We start from the raw sequence: 23,171 nt of genomic DNA, 5'->3' as shown, positions 1-23,171 counted from the left end.
GGGGATGAGAGTCGGGATGGGGGGGATGAGAGTCGGGATTGGGGGGGGATGAGAGTCGGGATTGGGGGGGGGGGGATGAGAGTCGGGGTCGGGATTGGGGGGGGGGATGAGAGTAGGGATGGAGTGGTGTTGTGGGGGGAATGAGAGTCGGGATTGGGGGGGGGATGAGAGTCGGGATGGGGGGGGATGAGAGTCGGGATGGGGGGGGGGATGAGGATGAGAGTAGGGATGGGGTGGGGGGGGGATGAGAGTCGGGATGGGGGGGGGATGAGGATGAGAGTCGGGATGGGGGGGGGATGAGGATGAGAGTAGGGATGGGGTGGGGGGGGATGAGAGTCGGGATGGGGGGGGATGAGAGTAGGGATGGGGGTGGGGGGGATGAGAGTCGGGATGGAGTGAGTGTGGGGGGGATGAGAGTAGGGATGGAGTGAGTGTGGGGGGGATGAGAGTAGGGATGGAGTGAGTGTGGGGGGGATGAGAGTAGTCGCTCTCTGACGCTGCATGACCTCTGCCCCGCGCAGCCGCAGTCTCTTGCTGCTGTGTGAGCCGGAGAGCGGGAGCGGCGCTGCTGATCAGTGAAGTGCCAAGAGGGCCCAGCGAGTGTGAGGCAGCGATTTCTCCAGAGGACACCGGGCAGTTTGAGTGGCGCTGATCATGGCTTCAGGAGATGCCGATCTGATGGAGGGAAGCAGCGGCTTCAGCAGCGACTCGGAGTCGGAGGCCGAAAGCCTGAGCGGCTCGGAGGAGCAGGGGGAGGAGGAGGAGGAGGAGGAGGCCTTCTCGGATCTTTCCGAGGAAGAGGACCCCGCTCTGGGGCTGGAGGAGGCTGAGGCCGGCCTGGAGACATGTCCCGGCCCGGGGGTTGACCCTGATCTCCCAGCGGGTAAGTAGCGGGCGGCTGGTGGAGGCCTGAGGAGGGAGAGAGAGAGAGAGAGAGAGAGGGCGTGGGCCGGGGGTTTAAGCTCCATGTTGATTTGTTTAATTGTGTTTTCTGTTTTATTTCTTGGGGCAGATCTGGAGAGACAGGTGAAATTTCTCAATATCATTTCCAACATTGTGCTGAGCAAACTTTCCAAGGCCGAGTGAGTAACCCTTTCATCGAGTCTTTATGAAACATGCTGGGGAGAAAGGGGGGGGGGGGTCCTTGTTGTAAAGTTGATTTTCTAACACGGCGTTTTGCGAGAAGAAGAATTGAGATTATATCTAATGAAACAAACACTCAAAATGGTATCTCTCCAAAATCCCCCTCGCATATCCGGCGCCGAGGGGAAGGTTTTTCGTTGGGATTTTTTTTTGGCAAGTCACAGATTACAGGCGGCCACATGTTTCACCACATTTCAAAACGCTGAGCTGCTTTGTTAAATGGGCTATTTGCGGAAGTGTCGGATCAAACCAAAGGAAGGGAGCTTTTGACTGGTAGCAATCCGACTCATCTGCTTCAACAGGGCTTTTGGGTATCATTTTAAAACGTGGCATGTTCGTCACTTTGACCTTTCGGGAGGGAGCAGCCATACAACAGTTACAAATTCTCAACTCCTGGTTCCTCGGTTTCTTTGTTTTTTTGTAACTTCACTTTTAGAGAGACGCACGTTCATATGTTGTGAATGTGGAGAATGTCTCCTGATAGCGTGGTAGCGAAGTGCCGCCCAAACCATTTTAAAAGCATGAGTTGTATGTCGTGTTGCCAAAATTAATCCCCCCCCCCCCCTTAATATGGTTGTTTTCCCATGAAGTTGTGGGTGGGTGTACTCACCCATACCAGCCATTCAGGCAAAAGCGCAAAGCATTTCCCTGGAAATTGGAAAATGATACAATTAAGTAATTCCAGTATATTTGATTAAGACGCAATGGGTTTAGTTAAAAATGGGATTTATACATAAAGCATTCTGTACATTTTTATGAGAATAAATGAATCCTAAATGAATTAATTTTAAAATATTTGGTGTTAATTTCCAAACTTTTATTACAACGTTGTTGTGCCTTGATATTAAATGCAGCAGAAGATGAACAGACCTACTTTGAGGCTGTTCTATTTAGTTAGATTGCAGTTGATCTGCATTTTAACTCCAACTACTTGTCTTGGTTCATTAACCTTTAAACCCCTTGCCTAAGAAGGAAAATCTATCAGCCTTAGTTTTGAAATTTTCAATTGACATAGCCACAGTAGCTTTTAAGGGGAGTGAATTCAGATTTCCACTATCCTTTGAAGAAGTGCTTCCTGATATCACCCTTGTGTGATCTCGCTCTAAATTTAAGGTTGTATTGCTTTGTTCTGCCCCTTCCCAGCAGAGGAAATAATTTCCATTTATCTACCCTATCAAATCATTTAACCATCTTAAACACTTCAATTAAATCACCCCATAATGTTCCATGTTTAAGGAAATGTATCTCTACTATGCAATCTGCCCTCATAATTTAATCTTTTAACCTTGAATCATTCTGGTTAATTGCACTGCACCCTTTCTGATGCCAGTGCATCCTGCCTGAGGTGAAGTGCCCAGAATTGAATTTAGTACTCTAAATGGGGATGGAGAGGTGCGGTTGATCTAACCAGTTATATATAACTAACATAGCTTTCACCCATTGCTGTCCCAGATCCCTTGAGATGCAGGCCAACATTCCATTACCTTATTTTTTTTGTATCTGTCCACTAACTTTTCCTGATTTCTGTACTTGGAACCCATAATCTTTCTGTTCCTCCAAAGTTTGATTCTAGATTCTGATCATTTAGAAAATACTTTGATTTATCTTTCTTAGGTTCAACAATAATCTCATATTTTTCCTGCATATAACTCCATCTACCACAATTTTGCCCACTCACTTATGTCCTATTTCAGTCTCCTGTTCCCATCCACATCTATGGATTCTTGGGGGACACCACTGGTTGCATCCTCTCAATTTGAATACACACCCCATTGTTTCTACTCCCTGTCTCCTACCTCCAAACCAATTTCCTACCTGTGTCTTTAGTTGCACAATTCCATGCACTCTAATTTTTGCAAACTGCCATCTTTGTGGAACCTTACTGAATGCCTGTTGGAAGTGCATATGAGGACTGTCCATACATGCTTCTTTACCTGCCCCATTGGTTTCCTGCTCAAAAGAATTCAGCTAGATTGGTTCCTAGAGTTGACTAGATGTAAGTTATTTTATTTTATGTTTTTAAAGCTATTCATTGACTTTTTAATTTCAGATGTACCAGTTTGCTCCATGACTCAGTGGAGTCTGAATTTTTTGTGATTGATGGAGATTCATTAATGATTGAGCACATACTTGACAGCAACTTTTGTGAGGGGCAGAGTTTGCACTTTTTCTATTTGGTGGAACGATTTTTATTTGACATCACTCAAAAAGGAGCAAAATATGTAATTGTGTTTTTCAAGGTATGTAACAATGATTCTTTATCTAATCAGAAGGAAAACAATTGCAACATGTTATGTAGAAATTCACGTTTGTCAATATTTACTGAAATAAATGTCATAACTGAGTGGAGGTAATTTTTACATTTCTTTGTAATAGTTGTAATTAGATTAGAATACATGTTTAAAAGCACGCCATGGTGGTACAAAGAGCTATGTGAAGGTCAACTGAACCTTGAGATCCTTCCAATTAAGGAAAGAACTTGCATTTCTATAGTACCTTTCATAACTTGAGACAAACCAAGGCACTTCACTGAATGTACTTTCTGAAATGCAGTCACTGATGGCATATCAGGGAATGCAGCAGTACATTTGTACACAGCCAGAACCCATAAATAGCAGTCACTTGCAGTCATGTTAGTCAGAGCACCAGGTGAATTACCCAGGTGCATTTCAAATAGTATCTGGGATTGTTTATGTCCACCCTGAGAGATTTAACATCTCATCCAAACAACACCTCCAGTAGTGCAACAATTTACTCAATACTACACTAAAGCATCAACCTAGATTATAAGCTCAAGTCCCTGAAACAGTTTTAAAAGAAGTCTTCAAATTCACCTTGTTAATTTGTTCCATTCAATGGAATCAATTAACAAGACCAGTGGGTGTGCAGTTAACATTTTTTTAACTCATTTTGGATATGGGCAGGAGTCCAATTCTCCCTAACTTCTCAACTTCTGGAATAAACAACCATCTTTCTCATGGTTGGGGAATGCAAGGGAAGGTATACTTGTTTGGAGCCCTTTTAGCTTATTTGGTTCTTGCATATCAATATTGTGGGCCTTTTGTTTTACTTGGGTTAACTCCCATTTGAGGAGGGCATGTTGCTCATGCCTTCCATAGTGAATAGGCCTGAGAAGTAATCCATCAGAATGTTTACCATTTTCTATTAATTCTCTGCTCCAAGCTTGTTTACATTTTTAAGGTTCTCACCTCTTTACTGCAAATTGTAGTTCTCTGTGAACCTTTGCAATTATGTTTAGCCTCTGCTACTTTGTTTTTTCACCCCGGGGCTATTTATCCAATTTGATCATCCTATTAACATGTTTCTGCATTTTCTTAGACTTATCGCGGTGTTTCCTCCACTTTCCATCCTGTAGGATTTATAGGGATAATTTTCCCTCTTCATTTCAGTTTTTGTTTGTTAACCCATTTAAAGTCACATTTGTTTAGTCTGAGTATGTTGTTTGGTTTTAGAAATGTATTAATCCTGTGCCCTCAACATTTTTCTTTTAAAGGTGTTTCATTGGACCTCTACTGAAGTGTCATTGTCCATCCCATCTCAGTCCATATGTTTTAGTGGTTTCCACATTTCCTTGAATTTATTACTTTTTAATGTTGTATATCTGACTTTCAGATCGCATTACACTTCATTGCCTACTATAGGATTGTTTCCTATGACCAATACAACTTCTTTTTGTGGATTTGAGCCAATAACTTATTTTATATGATTGAAATCTCCCATTTTATGGATTTATGACTACAGTTTCTGCGTGGCAAATGGCCCATCTCAATATTTCAAGGATGACTTTACAGCTGATGATACTACCGCAGGCAGTATGTCCATTTTCTTTGGATGTGGCTGCTGTCTGGCCAGCCATTTCACTCTGCCCTGATGGTTCAGGTGCAAAAAATAGTCTCCTGGCATGACTTGAATTGCAGAGATTTATTCTAGTGTTTTGACCAATATTTCTCCTTCAGCCAGCAACACATTGTACATTTTAAGGGTTTTCATCTACTTTTCCTAATTGGTAATGATTTGTTGAGTGTGAAATTCTTCCTCTATCATTTTCCTCAAACTTATGTTGGTAAAAGAACTCAAAAATATTTTGAGTCCAAAATAACTGATGTCTTCCTCCAGTGTTCTGCCGAGACTGCCCACTCCACCAATTTCTGTAATTTCCTGGAATGTTCAATTTTCCTTAAGGGATGGAACCTCCATCTACTCATTACAATTCTCATGTTGTTGGGGGCATTGGCTTTTTAGTGTGAGGGTGCTCACTACTCAGGGCCAGGCACAGTTTGCATATCTGCAGACACTATTGTGCAGGATTTTCTGGTAATATGGTATGGGTAACAACTGGAGATGGATCTGCAGTGTTGCTTTCACCTGCCTGTCTCCTTCAAGTTAGGCACCCTTCCACTGCCCCTGCAAATTCTGGGATCAGCAGTGTAGGGCAACAGTAAGCGCAGTGCCACCATAGGCATCAATGTTATGACATAAGCAATTTTGGCTCCTATAAATGTGTTTATTTCACGGTACACTGATGAACAATCCACCAATGGTTGCTTGCACTATCGCAGCTTTTGTATAAATCTTTTAAACCAGCTCTGTGCCTCAGTTCCTATTGAAGCAAATGAAGTTTCCAGTGTGAAATTGCCCAAATTGAGTTTGATCAAGCTGTGCAAGACTGCCTTGAGGAAGTATACTTGTACCTGTGCAAAACAGACTTTGAAAAGTTGGGTTGCGTGGAAGCTTTAAAATGTCAATTTTAAATCCATTTTATTCTAAGGCAAAAGTTGCCAATTTATTGGTAAATTAAAACCAGCCTTTGGAGATCTACACATTTTTCATTGGTCAACAATGATGTAAGATAGGGTAAGTGTTATTTGGGTCTGAGAAAGAACACATACTTAAATAGTGTCTTATGTAACCTCAGTCAAGCACTTTTGAAATGCAGTCACTGTTATAAGAAACAGGGTAGCTAATTTGCACACAATAATGTAATAATTGCCAAGTAATGTGTGTGATGTTGTCTGAAGGATGAATATTGACCAGGACATTGGTGAGAACTCTTCTCCTCTTCCTCTAATGTAACAGCAGGACCTGTTATGTCTACCTGAGAGAGATTCTGTTTAATGTCTCACCTGACATTGCAGTACTGCACTGAAGTGCCAGCCTGGATTATGTGCTGAAGTCTCTGAATTGGACTTGCACCCATAGCCTTCTGACTCAAAGATGAGAGTGCTACACTGAGTTGAGTCTGTCACCCTGAGTAGGTGCTGTGGCACTGCAGATGTAGCGCCCATATTCTATTTTTTATATTTATGGTGACATCACAGTGAAGGGTGTATCGCACTACCTGTGCCAGAACTACAGAAACACAATTTTATTTATATGCATCCAGCTGTGCTGATTTTGAAGATTATTTGTCTTGTGCCTCTTTAGGTGATTGAAACATCACTTTGTTTTCTTCTTTCATGGGATGTGGGCATCTCTGGCAAGGCCAGCATTTGTTGCCCATTCTTAATTGCCCTTGAACTGATTGTCCTTGAGCTGAGTGGCTTGCCACACCATTTCAGTGGGCAGTTAAGTGTCAACTACATTTTTGTGGGTCTGGAGTCACATGTAGGCCAGACCAGGTAAGGACGGCAGATTTCCTTCCCTAAAGGACATTAATGAACTAGATGGGTTTTTATGACAAGTGATAGTTTCATGGTCGCTGTTACTGAGACTAGCTTTATGTTCCAGAATTTTATCAATTGAATTTAAATTCTCCCAGCTGCTGTGGGATTTGAACCCTTTCGGGATAACAAAGGATTGGCCACTTCTACCTTCACCACTGATGAAGACAGTTTGGCAGAAAGATCATTATGCTGTTAAAAATAATACCCAGTCGTTTATATCATTTTTTTTGTGGGGCTTTGCTGTGTTAAATTAATTGCTGACATATTTGCCTATATTTATTATTCTTTCATCGATGCAAGTGTTGCTGGCAAGGCCAACATCTGTTGCCCTTTCTTAATTACACTTGAGAAGGTGGTGATGAGCCGCTTCCTTGAACTGCTCTAGTCCATGTGGTCCAGGTACACCCACATTGCTGTTAGGAAGGGAGTTCCGGGATTTTAACCCAGTGACCGTGAAAGAACAGCGATATAGTTCCAAGTCAGGATGGTGTGTGGCTTGGAGAGGAACTTGCAGGTGGTGGTGCTCTCATGTATCTGCTGCCCTTGTCATTCTAGATGGTAGAGGTCGGGGTTTGAAAGATGCTGTCAAAGGAGGCTTGGCAAGTTGCTGCAATGCATCTTGTAGATGGTACCCACTGCTGCCACTGTGCTTCAGTGGTGGAGGGAGTGAATATAAGAGCTGGTAGTTGGGTGCTGATAAAGAGGGCTGGTTTGTCCTGGATGGTGTTGAGCTTCTTGAGTGTTGTGGGAGCTGCACTCATCCAGGCAAGTGGGGAAAATTCCATCACACTCCTGATTTGTGCCTTGTTGGTGGACAGGCTTTGGGGAGTCAGGAGGTGAGTTACTTGCCCCACAATTTCCAGCCTCTGATCTGCTTTTGTGCTCACAGTACTTATGTGGCTGGACTGGTTCAGCTTCTGGTCATTGGTAACCTCAAGGATGTTGATGGTGGGGGATTCAGTGTTGGAAACGCCATTGAATGTCAAGAGGGGATGGTTAGATTCTCTCTTGTTAGAGATGGTCATTGCTTGGTTACAATTTAAAATTATTTAATTTAGCTGCAAAGTTTTGGCTTGTTGACAGGAAGTGAAAGTTGCCTGTGTGCAATTTGTTTCTTGCACTGGGTGTTTGCACTTTCTGTAAGCTTTGATCTGTGGGAAAACTGGGTGTCAACAAAAGATGAGCAAATCTACTGCTTCTGTAAAATTTGTAAACTTGCATCGATCATGAGCAATCATCTTTAAACTCGGCAAATATACAGTTGATAATTTTTTGTGAAGTCCAGGAGTTATAGCCAAACTGTAATAAAGATGTACTTTGTAAATCTAGCCTTTTTTTGTTTGTAGGATGCTGAGTCTATGTGGGCTAGGAGCCCCTACCATCTTTCATTGCGAACTGCATTAATTCTTCATCTTAAGAACAACACAGAAATTCCAGTTTACACCGAATTCTCCAACTGCTTTTCTTCAAAATGGCAAGAATTTTTGAAGGAAAAGTACCCGTATTTCATAATGATCAGTGACAAAGCATTCACGTTAGCTGGCAATAAAGGCATGTCCAGCTACCTGTTGAAGATCTTCATTTTTCACACACTAGGAAATGAAATAAATGTTGCAATGACCTCTGGCATGCATTCCGATGTTCGCAGACTTTATGGATACTACGTTAACAGTAAAGCTGTTGCTACAAGATGTAAAAAGGTGATATTCTCTACATAACTCTTAAGGTATCTCATTGGCAGCCAGACTGCTTTTATTTAGTGTGAAGAGCTCATGGAGTTTGTCACTGGGCCAAGCTTCCTCTAATGTCCCCTACCCGCCACCTGCCCTAGCCCTGAACGTGCATCTTTCTAGTTTCTCTCCCCAAAAACCGTCTCTAAGCTCACCTTGTTCATGAAGACCCATCTGCACCCTCAAGTCAATTCCCACTAAACTGCTGACCACCCAGCTACCTTTCCTGACTCCCACGTTAGCTGCTCATTGTTAACAGTTCTCTCTCTCTCAGGTACTCTCCCCCTCTCCTTCAAATCTCTCCCACTCCTCAGAAACAATCAACTCTTGCAAACTGCTTGCCCATCATCAACCTCGCTTATCTCTCCAGAGCCCTTGAACATTTCTTTTTATTTGTTTTTGGAATGTGAGCATTGCTGGCAAGGCTGACAGTTATAGTCCATCCTTAATTGCCCTTGCCCAAATCCATGCCCGTCTTTCCTGGATTCCATGTTTGAATCACTCCAGTCGGATTTCTACCTCTGCCACAGTACCAAAATAGCTCTTAATGACAACACCCTACTCGACCACACCACCATCTCACTTGACTGTTCCACTGCCTTTCATTTGTCACACTGCTTGTCCAGCAGTATTGGATCAGCAGAAATTTACTCCAACTAAATATTAGAAAGACTGAAGCCATTGTCTGTGGGGCCCACCATAAACTCTGTATCCTAGCTACTGATTCTATCTCTCTCTGGCAACTGAGGCTGAGCCAGACTTTTGCAACCTTGGTATTATGTTTGACGCAGAGATGAGCTGTTGGCCATATATCTATGCCATCCGTAAGATCACTTATTTTCCCCCTCCATGATTTTGCTGATCCCACCCCAGTTTCAGTTCATCTCATACTGAAACCCTTACCCACACCTTTGTTACCTCTCCAGCATTTCAGAGCACTCCTGGCCAACCTCCCATATCCCACCCGCGGTAAACATGAAGTCATCCAAAACCCTTCTACCTGTGTGTTTTTCGCACCATCCTATTCACCCATTGCACCTATGCTCACTGACCTACATTACCTCCCAGCTTAGCAACAGCTCAATTTTTAAATTCTCATACTTGTTTCCAAAGCCACCATTGGCCTTGCTCCTCCCTATCTCTGTAATCTCCTCAAGCCCCACAACCCTTCAAGGTAGCTGCACTCTAATTATGACCTCTTGAGCATCCTGATTTTAATAGCTCCACCATTGATTGACTTGCCTCCAGCTGGTTATGCCCTAAACTTGGAATTCCTTTCCTAAACCCCTCCTGTTTCTTTTTTTAAGGTGCACATTAAAACCTACCTCTTTGTCCAAACTTTTGGTCATCTGCCCTCATGCCCCAGAACTTCAATTTCCCAGAGGGTCGTACCCTGGAGGTACTCCTGAAGATGTGTTGGGGAACACCCCTGAAGTCCCCATGCAAGGACTGCACAGAAATTGCCTGGGAAGTTTAAACACCCGTTGAGTAACTACACTGTGCCTGCATTTAAATTGGACAGTTCAGATGGTTCCGACTCTCTTAGCAGAATAGTTACCCAGGAAAAGTTAAAACCACTTCTAACCCCTGGGTGACTATGGTACTGACCACCTCCGTCCCACCACTGACCCCCTCCCCCCCCAGCCCAACTATCCCCCAACTCCTCACTACTGCACGACTCCATCTACCCAACCCCCCCCCTCCAAATGACTTCCCACCCCCCACCTCTGACTACCCCTGATAACCCCCCGCACCCTGACTACCACCCAAAACAACCCCCACCCCTCCAACCAACGACTATACCCCGACTACTCCTCCCACCGCTCCTGACTACCCATCCCCAACCACCATCACAGCTAGCTCTGTAAGGGGATGTGGTTTTACCTGCCCTGATACTGCTGCCCTATGCTGAAAGGACTCCAGGAGCTGGTGTGTTGCACATTTCTCACCAGGCCTGGGCCAGAAGTCCAGACAAGAAATGTGCAGCTCCAGATTTGGCTAAGTATAAAGGATGAACTGAGTGATAATCCTATTGTGATTGCCACTTCACGGAAGATTCGGCCTAATGCCTCCTGAAGTAACTCTGTCAAATCTTGTTTTATAGTATTCTTATGAAGCACCTTGGGGTGTTCTATAGCATTGAAGGGTTATATAAATACAGGTTGATGTTGCATTACTCCACCTCTACTTTCAAAAATGTTATTATTTATGATATCACATTTCATCAATTTTAAATGATTTTAATAAAGTAAAATTGCTTAATTCTTTCTTCTGATTTTAGACCCAAAAAGCTTTGGAACCTGCTCACCGGGCTGTTGTGTCATTTTTGTCTCAATATCGTACCAGTAAGCTGTTACTTGGTGGTGACCAAAATAACAAGAGTGTCTCAGAAGAGGTACTGACTAATTTTAAAATGTTTGACAATTGTTTGGTAGAAACTATTGGAAAGTAAATTAACCATTACAGAGTCCTAAAGTGTAATGTTGAAAATGAAACCTGCACCATATAAAATAAGAAATATAAAAGTTTTGCAACAACATGTTTAATTTGTAAACATCTAAACTTCTGGCTATTCTACATTGTCAGGTGCAGCGGGACTTCGCTCAGCTACAGTGTTTGTGGCCAGATGGGTCAGATGTAAGAAGGTCTGTCTGTGTTGTTTCTTGTTCAGTGGCTCTCAAATGTTACATGCGCATGTTGAAAAATGGAGAGAACCATAAAGGAACTGGAACTGCTAGCAGTAAGGTAAGTTATTACTTTGGACTATTTAAGTACATCTTATAAGCTTCTGTTTCCTTCCGTAATTGCAGCAGATTACAATTTGCTTGTCTCTACCTTTGGTCTTGAATAGTGGCTGGATTTCTTATGTAGCACATGTTCTTGGATCTCCAGAGCAAAACCATGGACATGTCGAACCTGAATTGAACAGACAAAAGGATTAACCAAATAGTTTGTTAAATGAATTGTAACTGTGTTATATGCAAACTTTGAAAGAACTGAGCCAGTAAAGTTTGTTCAATATTGATGTCACACTCCCGCTTCTGTATAAATGATGCCAACAAGCATTCTTCTCTGCAGGTAATCAGGACTTTGATGTGAATATCACATTTAATTTTTGCTGGGAAAAGTAAGTGGTGGAAATGGCTTGAAAAGATGGTCAAAGAATGGGAACCCTGAAGTCTCACCTGCCAGCAATTTTAGTTCTTAGTTCTTTTAAAGGTTTATATTTGTTCAGTGCTGAGATAAACTCTTCAGTGAGCGGAAGAAAAAAAACTGAATCCAGTGCAACCCAAAACCATGTAGATTATTGGTGATTTGATGAGGATTGTCCACTCTGTCGCAAAGTTCATTCTGTCTAGCGTCAGGGTAGTGTGTCTAGGCAGTAAGTAATTGGCATGGATTAAGCAAAAACTCTGTTTATGCTAGTAACACGAGTTGTTGCAGCTGCTACTCAGCATGTGCCGAGTTCAAGAAGGTTGGATGAGGCACCGGCAGAGAAACTTCATACGTACCGTTTATTGTGGAGCCTTGATCAACCATTTGTATTTACGTCATCTTTGATATCAAAAAGATGTCCCAAAATGCTTCAGGTGTGTGAGGAAAATAAATGCCAACTGAAAAATGAGACATTGAGATGGATGGTTTAAACCTGGGCTGAAGAGGTGGATTTGGAAATGAAAACATTTAGTGGACAAATTAGTGGAGCTAGTAACTGAAGAGACAGTTTCCAATAATGGAGCAAGGAAAAGTATTGGGTGTTAAAAGAGCACATCGATGGAATGAGAGATGAGCGTGCAGTGTTGAAGGGTTGAGTTTTTGGAGGTCCACGAGATGGTGGCTGTGGAAGAGTTTAATGGCAAAAGAATTTTAAACCTGAGAAGTTGGCAATCCAGAGTCAGAGCTAGCCAATAAACATGGTGGTTAGTGGGGGAAGGGGGGCTGGTATTGGGAAAGTGCGCCTTGGTGTGAATAGGATACAAGCTGCAGAGTTTTGTATGAACTGAAGTTTATTGCGAAGGAAGCCCTCCAGGAGAACCTTGGAGTACATGGAGCCTGGAGGGGACAGAGTTTGCTATATGAATTTCACTGACTGATGGCCTCGGGTATCAGTGGAGGTGGGTTGTGTTACACATGGAAAGGTAGAGCTTGAAAACAGAGATTTGTAAAATGATCCTTAATTTGTCTAGGATGCGGAAACCTGGGTTAATTCAAGGTTGCAGGATGGTGCCATCTTTTGGGTAGGTAAGGTACTCAAGTAAGCTGTTTATTGGTTCTACAAGATTTGTTGCTGGACTGGAATTTTGAATTTTAACTGAAAGGCAGCCAGTATGTGCTGTAGACGCTGTTATTGAGCAGTTAATGGACTGATAAGTAGAACTTGAGCAGATTATTGTGATGACTAGAAGATTCACAGGATGAGCTATTACCACATTGGAGTTGAACTTTTATTCCTAATGATATTTCTGTACCAAAAGCAACTGATGTGCAGGTAGTTTGAGCAGCAGCTTTTTTAAAAATTCATTCATAGGATATGGGCATTGCTATCCAGGCCAGCATTTATTGCCCCTCCATAATTGCCCTTGAGAAGGTGTTGGTGAGCTGCCGCCTTGAACTGCTGCAGTCTGTGTGGTATAGGTACACCCGCAGTGCTGTTAGAGAGGGAGTTGCAGGATTTTGATCCAGCGACAGTGAAGGAATGACGATTAAGTCAGGATGCTGAGTGGCTTGGAGGGGAACTTCCAGTTGATGGTATTCCCATTTGTCTGCTGCCCTTGTCCTTCTAGATGGTGGCAGTTGTGGGTTTGGAAGGTGCTGTCTGAGGAGCCTTAGTGAATTCATGCAGTGCATCTTGTAGATGGTACACACTGCTGCCAGTGCATTGGTGGTGGAGGGAGTGAATGTTTGTGGAAGGTGTGCCAATCAAGTGGGCTGCTTTGTCCTGGATGGTGTCGAGGTTCTCGAGTGTTGTTGGAACTGCACTCATCCAGGCAAGTGGAGTCATTTCAATGATATCTTCAAATTCTGATGTTGCTTTGTGTATATTTCCATGTTAAAAAAACACCTTTTGCAGCTTGGGTATGACACTGAGAAGTTGTGCTATCCGACCCTATTCTCATGTGTCAATTATAGGTAGCAGTTCACTTTCTGATTATAACATCAGCATTGACTAATGTCCTTTGCTCAGCTCATCATGGAGTTTTCTCATCATTACGCACAAGGCTGATAGCAATTTTGGAGATTGTTGCAGCTTGGATCATTCTCTCTACTTAAATGTCAGTATTCCTGCTCAAGATGTCTCATAGAGAAACTATATTAGTTATTATCCGCATCACTTGCTTGGATTACGTTGTTTTACTGCATTTATCAACATTTGTTCAATCATTATAATGAACTTGAACTAGTTTTCCTTTCTGTTCAGTTTCTCATTCTTATCAGTTATTAGTTCAAACCTAGTCAGATGCTTTAGTCAGCATTCATCTAAATTCATCTCTGTGACTTTCTGTCAATGTAAATATAGATTTTTTAAAAAGAGCAATTCAACAGAAGTGAAACAGTATGGTGTTCCTATCACTCAAAGAGAACAATATTTCTGGGCCTGTGTCCAGGTTCACTAGGGCACCTGACCGCAGTGACTGTTGGAAAATCAAGCAGAAACCTGTAAAAAGAACTAATTTAGTTTTTCCTTCTGTACTATGTCCAAATGTTTCACATTCAGCTCCAGCTTTAACTATTGCCTATATTTTTTCAAGTATTTAATCAATTTGTTTTCTTCTTGCCAATTTTCTTCCTCAAAGATGTTGACTCCTTGGAGACACCAGTCAGCCTATGTGTAAGCTTTGACCGCTTGAGTGTTGAGAGGTTATTTAACCATAGAATGATGGCTGCAACCTCTGGGCTGATGTATAACAGAGTTGATGGACAAACATCAGGGGCAGAATTTTCTGGGTGATGTGCAGGGGTCGAGCCCCGCACCTCAGCGTTTAAAATGGTGTGCGGTGACGTCGGGCGAGCGTCCCGACGTCACCGCATGCCATCGCGATATTTAGCTGCGTGGGTGCGCGATGAAGTGCGAAGCGCGCCAGCCATTAATTAAAGGGCTTGTTAAGGCCCTTAACTTGGCAATCGACGCCGATTTTGAGGAGCCTGTGTGATCTTCGGCTTGGTGCATAGGCACAACGGGCGGGCGGGTAAGTGACTTTTTAACAAAACTCATCCATGGGCAGGATATGTGGGCTCAGTGGGGTTGTCAATGTTTTATGTGAAATATTTATTGCAGCAAGTATTTTAAACTTTCCTGTGTGATCTGTAGCAGTTCGAAACGAATTCCAGCAGCTTTCTCTGTACTTTGAAGCTTCAGCTCAGCACTCTGCAGTCAAGAATCTTTAACGGGCCTGCAGCTTTCCGGAGGCCTCCATTTAGCCTGGGTATTGGTTCTGGCAGCTCCTCTGAGGAGGAAGGGAGGGCTAGAATAAGGAGGAGGCCAGGAATGGACAATCACCCTCAGGGGTGCCACCTTTGGGAGGTCAGGCGCAGGCACAAGGGGCGTGGGCCAAGAGGTTGTCCAAGGTAGAGGGGCCGCAGAAGACGCCACTATCCTGCTGCCAGGGTGTACAGGCGGCGAAGCAGCTATCTCAATATGAACTGAGGTGCAGTGCTGAAGGAGGCTCCGACTGTCAAGGGAAACAGTCAGCTACATCTGTCAGATGATTGGCCTTGAGATCTCCCCTAACTGTTTGGGCGGACACCCCATGCCAGTGGCTCTGAAGGTCACAGTTGCCCTCCACTTCTATGTATCTGGCTCCTTCCAGAGCTCGGTGGACGATCTTTGTGGTGTCTCCCAATCAGCTGTGCACACTTGTGTCAAGCAGGTTACAGACGCTGTGTTCAGGGGTACAGTGACCATCATCCACTTCCGCTGCGACCAGGCAAGCCAGACACAGCGAGCCAGAGGCTTCGCGGCCATTGCTGGCATCCCCCGTGTCCAGGGTGCTATAGACCACACATGTGGCCATCAAGGCGCCAGCAGGTGAGCCTGGTACCTTTGTCAACAGGAAGGGCTTCCAACCCATGAATGTGCAGATAGTGTGTGATCACAGGATGCTGATTCTAGAAGTCTGTGCAAGGTACCCAGGCAGCTCCCACGATGCCGACATCCTCAGACACTCCCAGGTGCCGGGCCTCTTCAGTGCTCCAGCACGCCTGGATGGATGGGTGCTGGGTGACGAGGGCTATCTCCTCAGAAGGTGACTCGTGATGCCTCTCTGCTATCCAAGAACAGAAGCTGAGGAGCGCTACAATGGGAGCCACGGCTTCACAAGGCCTGTGGTGGAGAGAGGCATCGGTCTTTTCAAGATGCGCTTCCGATGCCTGGACCGCTTGGGGCGCACTGCAGTACCCCCCAGATCGCGTCTGTGTGATAGTGGTAGCATGCTGCGCTCTGCACAATCTTGCGCTGGAAAAGGGGGATGCAGTGGACGATGAAGAACTTGACGCAGTGGATGCGGCTGCACACAATGACTCCAGCAGTGGTTCAGAGGATGAGGAAGCACAAGGCAATGATGAGGGGCTGCACGCTGACCCACAACTACACCAAGGAGGCAGGGACATCCAGGACACTTAAATCCAACGAACCTTCAGCTAGCTCCACACAAATGGATCTGCAGGACCAGTATTGCCTGGCGCATCCATACGCAGCACTTAAGTGCTACATCTTCCACTTCATCAGCTGCAACTAAGGGCTTAGTACATAAACATCTGTCCACTCAAACACTCGTGATATGTCTGTGAAACATACAAATGCAGCACAAAGGAGACACCCTCAGCCATGGTAACAAATGTGGATTTTATTTCCATCCATCAGATGGTGCCACAAAAATCAAAACAAAACGTTGCTCCAACGTTGACAAATATAAATACCCTAATCTAGGGCCAACAGAAAAGCACCAGTGACAAACCCGTGGAGTGCCTAACGTGCCTTATGCTTATGTTTGCGGGTGCCTCGTCTTGGTGCAGCCCCATCACTCGGAGTGGCTTGTGAGACAGCCTGTTGACTCTGCTATCCTGTTGACGTCTATGACCTTGGCGGACGTCCTCTGGCCCGTGGAGCCTGTGCTGGCCCCGCCTGGAAGGGAGTGGCCAGTTCCAGAACTGGCACCTCCCCAGTTGTCGCAGCCTCAACGGCTGCAGCAGTCACTAGCAGAGGGGCAGAAGAGCTGCTGCCCCTCATCCGGAGCGCCCTGAAAGGAGCTCGCAGAGACGACAGGCAGCTGCTGCGCCGATGTAAGGTCACTTTGGACCTCCCTGCTCACCGCAGATGGATGGGCACCGATTTGGGACAGTTGGTGCCCAGAACATCTCCCACATTGCCAATGACCACCTGTGGCCAGTAGCGCTGTGAGGGCTTGCAGGTCTGAGCGTAATCCCATCAGAACCTGATCAATCTGTTGGAAGCCCCTCTCCATGACAGTCGCCAATCACTCCATGGAGGAAGCCTGACGCTCTGACATGAGGTTCATGCCATCACTGACACTCTGCCTGGATTCCTCCACCACAGAGACCAAGTGAAGCACACTCTCATGCAACACTGCCAGATGCCCCCGCGCACCCGGCTGCTTTTCCTGCAGCTGCTGCATGGCGGACATCTCCAGAGGCACATCATCATGGCCCAACTCAGCATGCACCTGGTCCCCTGCAGTCCTCCGGCTGCTGGCGCCATCGGCACTCTATGTCTGTGCCATCTCCTCCAGCGATTGTGAAGTGCCCTCTCCACTGTGCCTTGGGACACTGGCCGATGTCACATTCCCCACCGATGTGGTAGTCGCTGCGCTGGTGCCTGGCTCACTGAAATGATGTGATGCTCGTGACAATTGACGCTCCTCAGGTGTGGAAGGGGGACTCTGGACATCCTCCTGGCGGCCATGTGGTGGTGATGCTGAAATTAACAACAAGGGCAGTGGATCAGTTAGTGTTCAGTCAGTAACACAATTCACCCCTTTCCCCCCAGGCTCATAATGCGCTCAACCTTCAAGAACTTAAGGAGACGAATATTGGTGGGGTGGTTAATAGTCAAGAGGAGGCCCAAACATTACAGGAGCAGACAGACAGGCTAGTCAGATGGCCTAAGGAATGCCACATGGAATGTTATGTGGATGAGTGTGAGGTTATGCACTTGGGCAAGACAAACAAGGTACGGGAATACAGGAGAAAATGGTAGGACCGTGGAAAATAAAGACGATTACAGGGACCTTGCTGGGCAGGCCCGTTAAGGAAGCAGAACAGGAACATAAGGCGTTTGACAAGGTAAAAGCCAGACTTGCCTTTATTAGCCAAGGAATAGAATGTAGGAAAAGGGAGGTCATGTTGCAAGTGCAGAAAACGCTGTCGAGGCCACAGCTACAATTCTGCGTTCAGTTGTGACCTGCGCTTCATGGGAGGGATGTCATTGGAGTGGAGAGAGTGCAGAGGTTCCTGACCAGGATTCATGCTGACCTGGAGAGTTGGAGTTATGAGAAAACATTGCATACACTTGTGACATTTGCCATGGAGCACAGGAGATTGACAGGTCACATTATTGACCTTCATACCGTTATGAGGGGCATAGACCGGGTGAACTGTATCAGTCTGTGAATGAGCAGTGTTGCTGCATTAACGATTGCAGGAATCATCAGTGCTTTGGATGGTGGGAAGACAGAGTGGATGGGACTGTGGGCCTCAAGTACCTGGCCGCTGCACCCCAGCCTCAGACACCTGCCGACCTGGCCGCGTGGCGCCTTTCCAACTCCACGGCCTGTTCTTCAAATCGGCTGAGGATGAGAAGCATGGCCTGGCCACCACCAGTGCGCGAACGCTCATAGATGTTGTGTGTATTTTTCTCCTGCAGAACAGAGAACACCATTTATTGGGGCTGATCACTCACGTACTCTGCACGCGCACGCCGCACCCCAACCACAGTGGCCCATCTGAGGCCTCCAGCGGCTCCTGTCCACACCACTGGTGATCGGTCACCAAAAGATAGTACAGCTGTTCCCAACCCCCTCCCGCAACGGCCGCCTTGGACACATTTGGCGTCCATCATTCAATAACACACAGGTGTTAGCGCCCATGGCAAGGAGGCGCAACTAGGTGCGGCACCAAGGCCACCAGATGCCTCTTGGCCACGACACCTTGAGGCTCCCCTTCCACCATCTCATCACCATCAATAAGACATGTGTTGGAGTTATGAGTATGTGCCTAGCTGCGCCTCCTGCAGGTTGCTCCCAGACTACTCAAGTGCGACAAAGACCAACACATGGTGCGGGGAGAACCATCTTCTCCTCAACCACTAAGGATGATGTAAGCACGGTCACTATCTGTTTGCCCACCCAGCATACGAGAAATGCCGAATGCAGTAACGACACTTGGACGTGAGTGGGGTGGGGGGGTCCTCAAAGGCTAAGGTTACCTGCTGGGTAAAATGGCCAAGGCCAACATGGTACTCACCCTTCCAGAGCACAGCAAATCATTGAAGTGCTTGTGGCACTGGATCCATGTTCGCCGCACAACACCCCTGAAGCTGACCACGTCCGCCACCTCCTGCCAGACCCGCTTCGTCACATGGGGGCCCTCCTCCTCCTGGGGAAACAGGATCTATTGCCGTGCTGCCACCTCCTTAACAAGGGCAGCAAGGCAGTCATCAGAGAAGCGAGGGGCACATTGGCCCCCCCGCTGGCCTACCCTGCAGCCTGCTCTCCTCCTCTGGCCTTTCCTCTACCAGTGCCTGCTGTGCAGATCCCTGGAGCTGGCCATGGTGATCAGCCCAGAGGAGGCTGCCTGGCCTTTTTTTATACAAACTGCCAGTTCCCCATTGGAACCAGCGGTCGGTACACGCCCGCCACAATTTTAAAAGTCCCGCTCTCCACGGGAGTGTGAAATGCGCATTTGACGCACGTCACCCAGAAAATTCTGCCCCTGATGTTTGTCCATCAACTCTGTTGTACATCAGCCCAGAAGTTGCAACCATCATTCTGTGGTTAAATAACCTCTCAACACTCAAGTGGTCAAAGCTTACACATAGGCCGACTGGTGTCTCCAAGGAGTCAACATCTTTGAGGAAGAAAATTCTCGAAGAAAACAAATTGATTCATTAAGTACTTGAAAAAATATAGGCAATAGTTAAAGCTGGAGCTGAATGTGTAACATTTGGACATAGTACAGAAGGAAAAACTAAATTAGTTCTTTTTACAGGTTTCTGCTTGATTTTCCAACAATCACTGCGGTCAGGTGCCCAGTGAACCTGGACACAGGCCCAGAAATATTGTTCTCTTTGAGTGATAGGAACACCATACTATTTCACTCCTGCTGAATTGCTCTTTTTAAAAAATCTATATTTACATTAACAGAAAGTCACAGAGATGAATTTAGATGAATGCTGACTAAAGTATCTAGGTTTGAACTAATAACTGATAAGAATGAGAAACTGGGCAGAAAGGAAAACTGGCCAAGTTCATTATAATGATTGAACAAATGTTGACAAATGCAGTAAAACAACATAATCCAAGCAAGTGATGCGGATAGCAACTAATATAGTTTCTCTATGAGACATCCTGAGCAGGAATACTGACGTTTTAGTGGAGAGAATTAAGTAAAATGTACACAAATAGAAGTTCCTGTTGTTTTCATAGAAATACTTCAAGCTGCATTTGTATAATCTGTTATAACTGAGTTTACCCCTTGAATTTTTAATTCTAATCCAATCCGAATTCTGATAATGCTTATCTATCTTTGAAATTTTTTAGTGTTGTTTCCATTTATTGGCTTTAATTTCAATTAAGAAAATGATTATTGAACAAATGGTAGCCTTTTTATCAGGCTGTGTTAGAATCTGAACGTTGAGTAATGACGAACTCCCTGGCACTATGATTCTTACAGCCTTTGACCAACAGTTTTATTTAAGAAATTAAGGGTAAATATTCCAGGACTTCGCCATTATCTAGATAAGTGTTACCCAACAGAAATTACTGATTGGCCACAGGTGTAACTGTGAAGAACTATTTTAGTCACAGGTGCTAATTTTGATCGAAAACAGCTCACGTGCACTCATGTGTATTTAACAAATATTTACCAACATTCAGCAACCAAGGCTCACAATGATCACAGAACACTCGCACCTTACTTTTCGTCTTTTTTTTAAGCAACACAAACACAGAAGAGTTAAAGTACATATGCATACACTGTTCAAATAAGTATTGCAATTGCATGTTCAATGATAAATAAAAAAAAGATTCGATACGATCAATTAGAAATGCAATTAACCACATGCAGCTAATTTATTGGACAACATTGACCTAGAAGACGGTGATTTCTCATTTTTGAAGAATAGTTTTGATGGCATTTTTGTGCTGTGATGAACGTTTGCAATCTGAAATGATTTTTTCCTTCCACAAGGATTGACATATTGTTTAAGTACATGGCTCAAGTTACATCTTTTGCATAAATCACTGCTGAAAGATTGTCAGGGCCTTAGTTTTTATATAAATTTCTCTGATCCTTTTGATGCCACTTTCAGCTAATTCTCCATTTGGGATGTTATTCTCCATGAACGTATCTCAAGTTGACTCATCTTATCCTTGTTCAAAACTATGTACATATGGCCTTGTTGCTTTGTTGTCACCATGATGGATGCTTTTCAGCATTAACATTTTTGTAGCTGACAGATGCTGGTTCTGCATTTTTACCTCATTATTTATAACTGTGTCCATCATAATTAATATTCAAATTTATAGTATTCATAGGACTGAGCTTAATGTGTGCTAATTATCTTATGTTTGCACTTTGAATGTTACAGGCAAAAGATGAAAGTTTAACATTTCAAGAGGCAGCAGACATATGCCGAATGTATTGTGCACATGTGGCCTTAATGCTTCACTTACCATTGACAAAACGAGCCCAGCAGAAAGTCAGTTTAAAATGGGTGAAACCAGCTTCAGATTTTCTGCAGTTGGTAAGTACAAAAAAAAAAATTAATAGATTTCAAAATTAGATAATTATAGTAATAGTGGTGTACTTCACTATGAAATACATTGGGTGTGACCTGAGGCATACAAATGTAAGTTTTCTTTCTTCCTGCTGTCAGTATGAATTAGCCAAGTATTGTTTAATGATCTATTTGCACTAAATTCTGTTTGAAAGGTACATTACAAATCAAAGCCGAATGCTTTATGACCATTTTCTAATGGCATTAGATTCAAAATATGCATAACAATGCTAGTTAAAACCACAGGTAAATACTACTTTTAACCATCATGTGCTAGCACCAGATTCACTTTCAAATGTATGCATTGACTTTATATGTTTAAACCAAATCCTGCTTGTTCCAAATTGTCAGTGCAAAGTGTAAAAGCTAGTTCAAATCTACGTACTGATCCTATCATAAGTCTTCAGCCAAGATCAGTTCATTAACAGTTGTGTACTTGCACCAGATTTAGTTTAAAATGTTCACCACAATTTTTCTGTGCTGTAGACCTCTATGACTATTTAGAAGTGACTTCTGCCCATTCTTGTTGCTTTAAGATCCAACATATTTTGAGGCCTGGGCCTGATTTACATGCCTCTGGTGAGCTGCAGCTGTCAGTTGTGTGTTGGGGCTGGGAAATTGGTCTGCTGCCCTTCTGAGCTATGTGGCGGAACCCTGCTTACCTTGGCCCCCACCAAAAAATGTAAACATTTCCAGAGCTATTATGTGAGTGGCTTTAATTTTGAAGCAGGACACTTCAACAAGCCTTTGATCTCTTACTAACTTATTCTGTAGAATAGATTCTGTGTGTACCATCTACAAGATGCACTGCAGGAACTCACCAAGGCTCCTTAGACAGCATCTTCCAAACCCATGACCACTACCATCTAGAAGGACAAGTGCAGCAGACACATGGGAACACCACCACCTGGAAGTTCCCCTGGAAGCCACTTACCATCCTGACTTGGAACTATATTGCTGTTCCCTCACTGCGGCTGAGTCAAAATCCTGGAACACTCTACCTAACAGCACTGTGGGTGTACCTACACCACGTCGACTGCAGCGGTTCAAAAAGACAGCTCACCACCACCACCTCAAGAGCAATTTGGGATAGGAGGTAAACGCTGGCCTAGCCAGTGACGCCCACATCGCATGAATGAATTAAAATTGCGCTGATTGAGTGTAGGCAGTCCCACTCCTAAGTTGGGATGCTTTGTGCCTATTTTGCATCAGAAAAATAGACATAACCCAAACAAATGAGCTTCAATATTTGTGAACAGTACCATAAAATCTTCTTTGTATATTATTGATGCCTACAGTACCATGTTCTAATTTAAACTGAGAAGGTAAGTATAGTGAGAAGATGAAGTGGTGTTAGATACTAGTATTTCACTTGCAGCATCTAGGTTTAAATCCAGCCTAGACTAATGGGTGAAAGTTGCCTCGGCCTACTGGCTGTAAGGGATGTTTGGGAGAGTTAACCCAGTTTTTTCTGAAAGCTGTCCTTATTGAACCATCTCCCTCAGACTGCACAATATCTGGTGAGCAATGGGAATATGTAGAACCAGTGTTAGAAACGCTAAGTTCCATTTCTCAGCGGAACACCTTGAAGAAAAATATTCA

General features: G+C 44.4%; 1 protein-coding gene across 1 annotated transcript in view; it reads left to right on the top strand.

Annotated features, from left to right (window-relative positions):
- Positions 1-529: 529 nt before the first annotated feature.
- Positions 530-23,171, top strand: part of LOC144680908 (putative ATP-dependent RNA helicase DDX60) — a 90,556-nt gene continuing 67,914 nt past the window's right edge. The window contains exons 1-7 of the mRNA XM_078542453.1: positions 530-883; positions 1,013-1,082; positions 3,194-3,383; positions 8,174-8,527; positions 10,839-10,952; positions 11,144-11,302; positions 21,381-21,536. Of these exons, the coding sequence (XP_078398579.1) occupies positions 655-883; positions 1,013-1,082; positions 3,194-3,383; positions 8,174-8,527; positions 10,839-10,952; positions 11,144-11,302; positions 21,381-21,536 (1,272 nt within the window). The 5' untranslated portion in view covers positions 530-654. The remainder of the gene's footprint in view (positions 884-1,012; positions 1,083-3,193; positions 3,384-8,173; positions 8,528-10,838; positions 10,953-11,143; positions 11,303-21,380; positions 21,537-23,171) is intronic.

The sequence above is a fragment of the Cetorhinus maximus genome, chromosome 1, assembly GCF_964194155.1.
Source record: "Cetorhinus maximus chromosome 1, sCetMax3.hap1.1, whole genome shotgun sequence".
NCBI classification, from domain to species: Eukaryota; Metazoa; Chordata; class Chondrichthyes; order Lamniformes; family Cetorhinidae; genus Cetorhinus; species Cetorhinus maximus.
This window is presented reverse-complemented; position numbering and strand designations above follow the sequence as displayed.